The sequence below is a fragment of the Embiotoca jacksoni genome, unplaced genomic scaffold (genome assembly GCF_022577435.1).
Source record: "Embiotoca jacksoni isolate LCO1_2020_lvr unplaced genomic scaffold, fEmbJac1.0.p SCAF_46, whole genome shotgun sequence".
NCBI classification, from domain to species: domain Eukaryota; kingdom Metazoa; phylum Chordata; class Actinopteri; family Embiotocidae; genus Embiotoca; species Embiotoca jacksoni.
The window spans coordinates 1885005-1896256 of NW_027185399.1; the positions used below are offsets into that span (position 1 = coordinate 1885005).

Below are 11252 nucleotides of genomic sequence, written 5' to 3' on the forward strand. Positions count from 1 at the left end.
CTGCTCACATGAGGAAAGTGTTACAGCGAGCTAACTAAGGATTTGTGACGATAACAAAAGGTATTTATGTCAGCGGGTTTTATTTCTGAATCTTCTGCGTTGTTTAGATTTAAAACGCGCAGCTGGAGGTTGAACTCAACTCGCCATTTTAACGGGTTTCTGTTCCGGTTAGCAACTGGCTGATTAGCATCAGGCTAACCGTTGTCGCTGCCGGGCAGTCCCACCGGGTCACGTGGGGGGGGGGGGGGCGGGGCGGGGCGACGCCACCTGCCGCTGACCTTTGACCTCACCTGTTCGCTTTAATCCCCCTTCAGACCCGCTGCTTTTTGGAGCTTCATGTTGAACCACCTCTCCGCTGCTCTCGCGCTGTTATCCCGCCGCCTGCCCTCCTCCTCCTCCTCTCGAAGGGGGACTCTGACCGGAGCCCGCCGCCTCCTCGGTAGGATGGAGGCGGCCGTGGTGAGGTGCCTCCCCGGGGAGCCCAAGCTCACCATCTCCTTCTGCGTGGACGGCAGCCACAAGCACATGCTGCGGGAGCAGGCCGAGGCGCTGGGGAAGGTGCTGGCCCGCATCTCCAACACCGTCGCCAAGAGCCAGGGGAAGGCGAAGAAGTCGAAGAAGAACCGGGGTCAGCAGCCGAGCGAGGACGCGCGGCCCCCCGTGGTGAAGCTGTTCCGCGGCGGCGGCGACGAAGAGGTGCCGGACACGGTGCCGAACTCGGAGGCGTGGCAGGACGGGGCCGTGCTGCAGGTGGGAGACGTCCGGTACTCGGTGCAGAGGAACGCGCCCACCTTCACCGCCGCAGAGCTGCCGGTGTCCCTCCTGGCCGGGTTCCCCGTCTGCCCCAAACTGGAGGTGGAGTTCGGGAACCTGCAGGACTGCGAGTTCACCTGGTTCCGAGAAAACGGCTCCGACACGAGGTAGAAAGAAACAAACATACAAAACAAAATGAAGCTTTAAAATGTCTCATTCAACAATCACACAGACGGATCAGAGGGCTGAAGGGCCCCGGGGCCCGGGCCGGTTGAAGGGCCCCGGGGCCCTTCAACCGGCCCGGGCCAGTTGAAGGGCCCCGGGGCCGGGCCGGTTATAACGAGGAACGCGTCATGTTACAACGTGATAAGTTGCTCTCGGGTGGAGTTGATATGCACGTTATAAGTACTGCATGCATCGTGAATTAAATGAAAAAACATCAAACACAAAAGCACATAACTCCCTCGGACCTTCAGACGGTAACAGATACTTTATTTTGGAAATATTTTTCACAATAAAAGAGCAGGACTGTGCAGGATACTGAGACTGCCGTCATGAAGGAGTTTCACGGCGTCTTTTTTTCCTTGTTTCTCGTTCCAGGCCCGAAGCAGCCGAGGAGGCTCCCGGTCCGGACGGCGGTTGGACTCAGGTGGGACACCAGCGAGTCCACGTCCCGTCCAATCAGGACATCGGCTGCAGGCTCAAACTGAGCTGCACGCCCAGAGACGGGAGTCGCGGCGGCGCGGCCAGAGAGCTGGTGTCGGCCGGGGAGGTGGAGGCCGGGCCGGGCGTGTGCACCTTCGACAACCGCCACGCGTACACGGTGAGGGAGGCGGAGTGGCCCGCTGCCAGGGTGGTGTCCTACAACATCCTCGCCGACGTCTACGCCCAGACGGACTTCTCCAAGACGGTGCTGTACCCGTACTGCGCCCCCTACGCCCTGCAGCTGGACTACAGGCAGAACCTGGTCAAGAAGGAGCTGGTCGGGTACAACGCCGACATCGTCTGTCTGCAGGAGGTCGACAAAGGTCAACAGAACCGAACGCTCCCGACGGGCTTCTTTAATCTCTCAAGTCATTATCAGAACGAATACTTCGAGGTTTTTAACTCGGGTGGAGTTTGTGGTTTGAGGATAGAAAGATGGATTAATAGATTAATAGATTAATGGATTAATGGATTAATAGATTAATAGATGAATAGAAACGCTCGTGTGGTCGATATGACATTTTCTGTCTGAATGTCTTCTTTTATTTTATTTGTTTTTGTGTATATTGTGTGTGTGTGTGTGTGTGTGTGTGTGTATTTATTCATCTATTGGTCTTATTTCTTTTTTCAAAAATAATAATTTTTATCGATCTTATCTTATGTCTACGTATTTGTAAATTTAATATTATTGTATTATTCTACGCTCCTGTGAAAACTACATTTCCCCACCGTGGGATTAATAAAGTCTAAATCTAATCTAATCTAATCTAATCTAATCTTGGTGTTCTCCGGACTCTTCAGGCGTGTTCGTGGACAGTCTGACTCCGGCTCTGGACGCCTTCGGCCTGGACGGCGTCTTCAGGGTCAAACACAAGCAGCACGAAGGACTCGCAACTTTCTACCGCAGGTCAGATCTGGATGGGATTTTTTCATTTCATGTAATTTTTTTCCCGATTTGAGAAACGTAACTCGAAACCGTCTCTGAACTTTGTGACGCGTCGTTTTGTGTGTTTGTTTGTTTTTAGGTCAAAGTTTCGGCTGCTGAGTCAGCACGACATCGTTCTGAGCGAGGCGTTGACCTCTGACCCCGTGCACTCCGAGCTGCTGGAGAGGGTTTCTGCTCACGCCGCCCTGAAGGAGAAGATCCTGCAGAGGTCCACCTCGCTGCAGGTACCGCTGCTCACCTGCACATCATTCGTGTCCAGTTTTACTTCGACTGTAACTGCAGCAAAGCTCTCAGAGAATTTTACTCTCGTGAAAAGGAGGTTACGTTCTGTGATAGTACGTCTTGTTGTTTTTGTTTTCTTACACTTTTCAGTTTCCAGGCAAATAACTAAATTCAAGTTTTGTTCGTTGGCGAATAAAAACATTTCTTATCTGGGATTCTGCTGATTTTGCCAAATACATGTTTGTGTGTTAAAACATGGAGTAACTTCACTCTGGAGGTTTATAACTGCTAAAAAATATAGAAAATCCATATTTATCCAATAATGCCGATAATCTCGGGTCCATCTTTGGTTTAGTTTGTGATTGGTTTGTTTCTCCTGCAGGTCAGCGTCCTGGAGGACCTGAACAAACCCGGCAGGAAGGTGTGCGTGGCCAACACTCACCTGTACTGGCACCCGAAAGGTAAAAGCCCCTGAACAGCCGAGTCCCACGTTAATATACGTGAATAACAGACGTCTAAAAGTCGGATTCCTTTTTCCGTCGCAGCGGGGAACGTCCGCCTGATCCAGATGGGCGTCGCCCTGCGGCACCTGAGTCACGTGATCGGCGAGGTCGCGCCTGGAGCCCCGCTGGTCTTCTGCGGCGACTTCAACTCCACCCCGAACTCTGGTAACTCGAGAGCCGAGAGCTCGGACCGTTTAAATCGCCCGACTAGCGGGTCAAAGGTCACGTTGGTTAATAACCCGGATGGATCCGGTGATCTGATCTCTTCCCGTCCTCAGGTGTGTTCCAGCTGCTCGGCGAGGCCGCGGTTCCTCCGCAGCACGCCGACTGGAGCAGCTCCGGTCCGGGGGAGTCCTGCAGCATGGAGCTGCTCTCCGCCTTCCCACCGCTGCTGAGCGCCTGCGGCTGCCCGGCCTACACCAACTACGTGGGAGGATTTCACGGCTGCCTGGACTACATCTTCATTCAGCCGGACAGCATGCAGGTACGTGACACTCCGTACTCGCTCCCGCCGCCGTTGTTCTGGCGGGTCAGGTGATGAACCCGTCCCGATGTTTGCAGGTGGAGCAGGTGATCCCTCTGCCCAGCCACCAGGAGGTCACCACCTACGAGGCTCTGCCCAGTGTGGCGCACCCCTCCGACCACATCGCCCTGGTCTGCGACCTGCGCTGGAACCCCTGACCCCCGACCTCCGACCTCCAAACCCAAAGGCTCAGAGGTGCTGGAGAACCGGGCGACTCCTGCAGACGAGCGAGCTTTTTACGAAGTGTGCCGGCAGGTTTTCACTGGAGAGTCGACGGAAACGTGGACGAGCAGAGAAACGAGCAGAACTGTGTGAAACGACGGCGTGATGAAGCTCAGATTTGCCTCATTTACAGTTCTTGATGAACAAAAAATGGATTTTCATGACTGACATTCAAAGAATTAACTGCGCATGTTATTATAAGGGAATAACTTATGTTGCTGAACAAGAAACGTTGTCGTCAGTCTGAGCTCAAAAAACTAACAATAATGATGTGGTTAATAAATATATATTAACATTTTAGTCGTATTAAGTATCAAGTATTTATTGTTGTCATTATTATGGCCACGTGGTGTTCAGTTTTTTAATAAAGTTTCAGTCTCCAACTTTAACTGTCACACATGTTGGCCTCATCAATCCCACTTTCAAACAGTCTGTCTATGTTTGAAATGACAAAATTAAAATTCACTTAATGAGTCAAAATTGGCAAAAAATATATTAAAAACTTTGTGATAAGTCAGATTTATTTCATATTATTTGACATTAAGTCATTTTTACATCATGTTTTGAAATGTTTTTATTTATCAACTTTAGTTGATGGGTGTGCTCGTGGCATGGAGGCCAAAAAGTGATAAAAATATGACTTGTTTTTTCAAACTATAGACGACATGCTGCAGTGGGATTTTTTTTTTTTTTTTTAAGTCATGACAAAAGAGGGAATTGAACCTCAACCTTCCAGCTGAGCGACAACAACACCAACCACTGCACCACTAAACTTCTCAAAACAGCGTTGTGAGAAATCTTTTGTCTCACTGTAATCTATAACTTCATCGTCCACAAATATTCATTCAAATGGACCAAAACTGCGCAGACATTCTTTGGATGTAGATATACGTGTTGTCAAGGAGGTCTGCAGTGATATTAAATATCTTCCTGTAATGTGTTGTGGATGCAAAAGTTTTTCAATTTCACCAAACGTTACAACTTCTCTAAAAGTTGAATCACCATCAACAGGTGGAATCTGAACCTTTAATATCAACCTTGACTCGGTTTAATAAACCTCACAAAACTTTGCGCATGAAACTGTTGCAGTTTTAATTTTTTTTCCATCAATTTTTGTAAATCGTGGTTGTTTCTTCCACCTTCCGTCGCCACGCTGTTTTTCTCTGATTGGTCAGAAGTAATAAAGAGGCGGGGCCAGACTGTGTGGCACATACCATTATTTGTTATGTTCCGGGTGTCGAAAACAAATAAAATAAAAGCTAAAGAATAGCTTCGGCAGGTGCGACGTTTTTAACGTGTATTTATGATCAATAGAAGATAATTACAAATTGCTGAAATTGATATCTTTTAATTTAGAGAGGTTTGTTTTCAGTTTAGGTTGCGGTCGACTTGACCTCCCCTGAGTCAGTGACAGCAGTTAGAGGCAACCTTCAAGTTTGCCAAATTTAGTCAGCCGGGCCGGAAGCAGAATAATCTTGCCTTTAAAATAAAAGCACATTATTACTTAATTTTTTTTAAACTAAACTTTTTAATTTTCATAGAAATCCTCAACTAAAATTGTAAGAACAACATAAATTCAGTTTGGATGTCAAATAGGATTAGAATTATTATTTTTTTTTTAAAGTACAGTATTTGTTTTGTTTTTGCACCTGTCCCGTAAGGACAACATTGTGTGAAAGGACTTGATTGACTTTTAGTGATTACTGTGTATATTTTAGCAGTGACAATTTTACTTTGGTGGGTATTTATACATAAGTATTTCCAATATTTCAGATTAAGATTTCCTTTATTTGTCATTTTTACAATGCAACAGTAAATAAATGATGGAGATATAAAATAAAACACATGTAATAAATGTAATAGAAAAAAAGCCATATTAAAATATTAAGAGTCCATAAAGTGTATTAGAGTACAGTTAAGCGGTGTCGAGGCAGATTGTGTTTGCTGTGAGCTTCGGAGTCAAACTACCAACTATCATCATATTGTCTTCAGCATTTTAAACGTTGTGTATAAAAGGTTTTGAGCTCCTCCACCTTATTTGTTTAGAATTATTTAATTCCAACAATCTATCTTTTCTTTTCTGAAGTGTTGCGAAACCAGTTACTTTAAAAAAAAAAAAAAAAAAAAAAAAAAAAAAAAGTCAAAAATCACACGTTTAGTTTAATGTTACTCTTGTTTTGAAAAGCAGAACCGGATGTTGTCTCTATGACGTCGTCTGACTTGACCCCGCAGCGAGCTGCACCGGAAGCCAAACAAGCGACTCTGGGTTTTGAACGATCTTACGTGTCATTCAGAGAGTTGGAGGGATTCAGAAAAGCTGCCGAAGACTTCTCGGTGAACAAATCCCGGTAAGTTTGGACTTTTATTTTTTATTCCGTCCGCGCGCAGATTAGTGACGTTGAAAGCAGAAAGCGTCACGTGCCAACCGGCGGTTTGGTCGGAGGTGAAAGCACGTTAGCCAGCGGAGCTAACCTGAGCTAGCTGCGATCACTGTTTACCATCACGAGACCAAAACACGGAAGTTTGACTGAATCTCTGAACTCACAACTTTCTGTTCACACTTCAACATCTTTCTTTTCATACAAAAGTTGTCGCTGTTTGATCTTTATAAGAGAGGAAAACACCGCGGAGCTAACGCGGCTAGGTTAGCCACCGCTGTTGTTTCCTCCTCATTTCTCTGGTTTTGTTTTGTTGTCTTAAATGAAACATTTAACACCAGCAGGCTTTCTGAGATGATGGATTTAATCCTGTGATAACCTGAAGTTCATTCAGGGATCAAAACAAACAACCTTCAACAGATCTTCTGTTTCAGTTCTATTAAAGAATAAAAGTTTCATTTCTGCTCTTTTAACCAAAACAAGGACGAGAAGTCATTTTAATCATGAACGTAATAATAATAATAATAATAATAATAATAATAAGAATAATAATAAACTTTATTTGTTTGGCACTTTTCTAAACTCCAGTTTACAAAGTGCTTCACATAAAATAAACCATTAAAAAACAAAACAAGAAGTGAACACTAACGAGCCTTTAACTACAAAGATCTATAAAACAACCATAAAAACAAATTAAAATAAGCTATAAAAGAAATAAAATCTGTTCTAAGAAGAGATTTAAAGGATGTCACAGACTTTTTGTTTCCTCAGGAGCTCGTCTCCTTCAGTTTGAAGACGTCTCCTTCAGTTTGAAGACATCTCCGGTGTTTCGTCTTTTATTTCTTCTCAGGCCGGCTGTCTGTCATTGATGAACTGGGCCCGCCCCTAGTTACGGTAACTAACGGCATCAGAAGGATGAAGGCTTTGATCCTGGTGGGGGGGTACGGGACCCGGCTGAGACCGCTCACCCTCAGCGTCCCCAAACCGCTGGTGGAGTTCTGCAACAAACCGATCCTGCTGCACCAGGTGGAGGCGCTGGTGAAGGTAGGAAGGAGACCTCCGCTCCTCCTGCTGACGGGGTTATTCTGGTCTGTATTGATCCGGCACTGTGTGTGTGTGTGTGTGTGTGTGTGTGTGTGTGTGTGCAGGCCGGCGTGGACCACGTGGTTCTGGCGGTGAGCTACATGTCCGAGCTGCTGGAGAGAGAGATGAGAGTCCAGGAGCAGAGAGTGCGTACGACAATAAACAACAACAACAACAACAACAACACACTGACACAGTGGACACACAACACACACACACACACACACACACACACACACACACACACACACACACACACACACACACAAACTCACCGACCAGTTTCACTCTTTCTGTGAAGCTCTCAACGCTGTCGATGTGAAAAGAGTCCGAGATGTTTATTTACATTAAATACAATATAAATGTCCTTCAAGACAAATGCAACATATTCATAAAAACAATAATAATAATCAGATTAATCAACAGTCTAAACAATCTTCATTTATTTACATTTAAAAAGAGGACTTTTAAGGGTTCTGTGCATTTTATTTCCAACTGTTTCCTCTCAGTTCACTTCGTCCTGAACATTTTTAATCCCTCTGATTTACTTTGAGCGTCACAGACTTGATTTGGTTGCGTCCTGATCGTCGTGCTGTTTCTCTCCTCAGCTCGGGATTCGTATCTCTCTGTCTCATGAGAAGGAACCTCTGGGAACCGGTGAGTTTCAGACAAAACAAAACAGACGAGAAGCAGTTTCTGTACAACAACAACAACATCAACAACAAAAACACACCTCAGATTAACTAAATTAATTCAGTTGGGACTGTTGTTTTGATGTAAGTAATAAAAATGCGTGTGTGTGTGTGTGTGTGTGTGTCTGTGTGTGTGTGTGTGTGTGTGTGTGTCTGTGTGTGTGTCTGTGTGTGTGTGTGTGTGTGTGTGTGTGTGTGTGTGTGTGTGTGTGTGTGTGTGTCTGTGTGTGTGTGTGTGTGTGTGTGTATGTGTGTGTGTGTGTGTGTGTGTGTGTCTGTGTGTGTGTCTGTGTGTGTGTGTGTGTGTGTGTGTGTGTGTCTGTGTGTGTGTGTGTGTGTGTGTGTGTGTGTGTGTGTGTGTGTGCAGCGGGCCCTCTGGCGTTGGCTCGAGAGCTGCTGAACGTCGACAACGAGCCGTTCTTCGTCCTGAACTCGGACGTCATCTGTGACTTCCCGTTCAAAGATCTGCTGCAGTTCCACCACGAACACGGCAGAGAGGGAACCATCGTGGTGAGAGAACACTCACGTTCTTCTGACTGTTTATTTAAGATCCAAAGAAAAGGAAAGAAAAAGATTTTGATGAAAAATCTCCCGGGAATTTTCCGTTGTTGCTTTACTGCCATCTGGTGGAGTAAGTGAGTATTTCTGGATGTTTTACCGGATTTGACTGCAGCTAATCTGTCTTTGTGTGTGTGTGTGTGTGTGTGTGTGTGTGTGTGTGTGTGTGTGTGTGTGTGTGTAGGTGACGCGGGTGGAGGAGCCCTCCAAGTACGGCGTGGTGGTGTTCGAGGCCGACGGCGGGAGGATCCATCGCTTCGTGGAGAAGCCGCAGGTCTTCGTCTCCAACAAGATCAACGCCGGCATGTACATCTTCAATCCCAGCATGCTCAGCAGGATCCAGGTGAGGCCCTCACACACACACACACACACACACACACACACATACACACACACAGAGTCACTATAATACACCTTTAATATCCGTCCACGTTGTTATATTCATTATTTTTTATATGGTTGTATCTTTGTGTTGGTTTTTGCAGCTGAGACCAACATCCATCGAGAAAGAGATCTTTCCCGTCATGGCGGGGGAGGGGCATCTGTACGCCATGGAGCTGCAGGGTAACCGCCATCATTATTCATTTTAATGTTTGCTTGAATTCATCTCAGAGAATTGAACATCTTTATTTGAGCATCGTAGTTTAAAATGAGACTTGTTGACTCTTAAAAAAACAAAACAAGACTTGTCGTGTTAAATTGTGTTTATTTGTGTTTTTATCACGTTTAGTGGAAGTCTGGAAGCAAAATATAAAACGGTCCATCAGACAAAACAAAACAAAAATAAATTAAGATTTTTTTTTTCATTTATTGTCAATTGAAGAAAAACATTCAAAAGCGTCTAATTGGCCGTAATTTTTATTTAACAGTTAAAATTGCTGCAAACTGTCAGTAAGAAAAGATTCTGAGCTTTTTACCCTCAAATGTAAAATATAAAAATGTCTTTTAAGATCATAATTTACCCAAAAATTCACGATTAAAGTGCACAAACGCCGTCATCTTATTTGAATAAACTTTATTAAATTATAATCAGACACAGTGAGACAGGAGATTTAATATCACCTGTAAAATCTGCCTTTTATCAAACAGTTTCTATTAAACGCAGCGCGACGACGTCGCAGCAGTGAAATGAATGAATATATTATTATATGATCGTTGACCTGTTCTGGTCTCTGCAGCTCACAGCTCCACCAGACGTAAGTGTTCTTCACACCCGAACTCACGTAGTTCTGGAGAGGAGTCGTTTGTAGAGAAGCACCGACGTCAACAACAACAACAACAACAAACATGTGGAACAAACCTGAAAGTTCTCCAGTGTTCAGATTGAAGGTGAAAGAATCCTGAATGTGTTGCCGGTGCTTCTCTCCATCGTCCTCCGTCTCAGCTTCGTCTGAAACTGTCCAACCAGCTGCAGTAGCTCAGCAGTCAGGACCCCCCCCCCCCCCCACACACACACACACACACACCCACCCACCACCCCCCGTAGTCCAGGTTCACAGGTCCTCGTCCTTAGTCGGCTTCGTCCCCTCAGAGGAAGTGATTCTGCTCCCGGCAGCTTTTCCCCCCAAAACACTGAATTTTACAGGAATCATTTTAAACGTTTGTTTAAAATTTAATTGGTCAAAATTCGATCGAAACTCGTGACCTCGTTCTTCAGTTACACCCGTCGAAGACCGCAGGGGAACGCCTGGTTGTTTCCATGGCAACTAACCGCTGTCACCGTCTGTACGTCTGCGTGTCGTGCGTCTGCCTGTCTTCCTCTCCGTCCGTCCGTCCGTCCGTCCGCAGGTTTCTGGATGGACATCGGTCAGCCTAAAGACTTCCTGACGGGGATGTGTATGTACCTCCAGTCGCTACGGCAACACGCCCCCGAGAGGCTACGCACGGGGCCCGGTTTCCTCGGCAACGTCATGGTGGTGAGCGCGGCGCGTCGACACCGCTTACATAATACGCGATGGCGACGATGACGCGTACGCTTCTGCTGCTCCGCAGGATCCGACGGCGCAGATCGGCGAGAACTGCACCATCGGGCCGAACGTCACCATCGGCGCCGGTGTGGTCGTCGAGGACGGCGTCAGGATAAAGCGCTGCACGGTGCTGAAGGGGTCGAGGGTCCGATCGCACTCCTGGCTGGAGAGCTGCATCGTGGGATGGAGCTCCTCGGTGGGCCAGTGGGTGAGTAGAGGGGGGGCGGGGCTAACACGGAAGAAGGGGGCGGGGCTTAGCGCGGTGTTTTGGTCTGGTGCGCTGATGAAGGCGTGTCGTCGTGTGGTCAGGTGCGCATGGAGAACGTGACGGTGCTCGGCGAGGACGTGATCGTGAACGACGAGCTCTACCTGAACGGCGCCAACGTCCTGCCGCACAAATCCATCAACGAGTCGGTGCCGGAGCCGCGGATCATCATGTAGCATCGGGCGGAGGAAAAACAACAACAACAACAACAACAACAACAACAGGCGCCTTTTTTTATACGAACTCGACCGAACATCCAAACTGTGCCAGAGAGAGATGACGAGGCGGGAGGAGGAGGAGGTAGGAGGAGGGAGGAGGAGGGAGGAGGACGGAGGAGGAGGGAGGAGGAGGAGGGAGGAGGACGGAGGAGGAGGACGGAGGAGGAGGAGGGATGAGGAGGATGGAGGAGGAGGGAGGAGGAGGACGGAGGAGGGA

General features: G+C 46.9%; 2 protein-coding genes across 2 annotated transcripts; both read left to right on the plus strand.

Annotated features, from left to right (window-relative positions):
* Window positions 1-336: 336 nt before the first annotated feature.
* pde12 (phosphodiesterase 12) lies at window positions 337-4810 on the plus strand. The gene is made up of 8 exons (XM_069169579.1): window positions 337-920; window positions 1354-1781; window positions 2260-2365; window positions 2484-2628; window positions 3009-3087; window positions 3172-3294; window positions 3408-3613; window positions 3691-4810. The coding sequence occupies exons 1-8, from the start codon at window positions 337-339 to the stop codon at window positions 3808-3810; spliced, it is 1791 nt and encodes a 596-aa protein (XP_069025680.1). The 3' UTR covers window positions 3811-4810.
* A 1320-nt stretch (window positions 4811-6130) lies between these two features.
* Window positions 6131-11128, plus strand: gmppb (GDP-mannose pyrophosphorylase B). Its single transcript, XM_069169604.1, has 10 exons — window positions 6131-6222; window positions 7103-7296; window positions 7401-7481; window positions 7944-7992; window positions 8395-8537; window positions 8770-8928; window positions 9071-9149; window positions 10374-10501; window positions 10578-10760; window positions 10862-11128. The coding sequence occupies exons 2-10, from the start codon at window positions 7168-7170 to the stop codon at window positions 10991-10993; spliced, it is 1083 nt and encodes a 360-aa protein (XP_069025705.1). The 5' UTR covers window positions 6131-6222; window positions 7103-7167; the 3' UTR covers window positions 10994-11128.
* The last annotated feature ends 124 nt before the right edge of the window (window positions 11129-11252 follow it).

Bases quoted from the DNA above. Each gene is read 5' to 3' on its own strand.
- pde12 (XM_069169579.1), top strand. From the start codon at position 337: ATGTTGAACCACCTCTCCGCTGCTCTCGCGCTGTTATCCCGCCGCCTG. The intron at 2,366-2,483 runs GTCAGATCTGGA...GTTTGTTTTTAG, and splicing joins CTCGCAACTTTCTACCGCAG to GTCAAAGTTTCGGCTGCTGA. The intron at 3,614-3,690 runs GTACGTGACACT...CGATGTTTGCAG, and splicing joins TTCAGCCGGACAGCATGCAG to GTGGAGCAGGTGATCCCTCT.
- gmppb (XM_069169604.1), top strand. From the start codon at position 7,168: ATGAAGGCTTTGATCCTGGTGGGGGGGTACGGGACCCGGCTGAGACCG. The intron at 8,929-9,070 runs GTGAGGCCCTCA...TGGTTTTTGCAG, and splicing joins GCATGCTCAGCAGGATCCAG to CTGAGACCAACATCCATCGA. The intron at 10,761-10,861 runs GTGAGTAGAGGG...TCGTGTGGTCAG, and splicing joins GCTCCTCGGTGGGCCAGTGG to GTGCGCATGGAGAACGTGAC.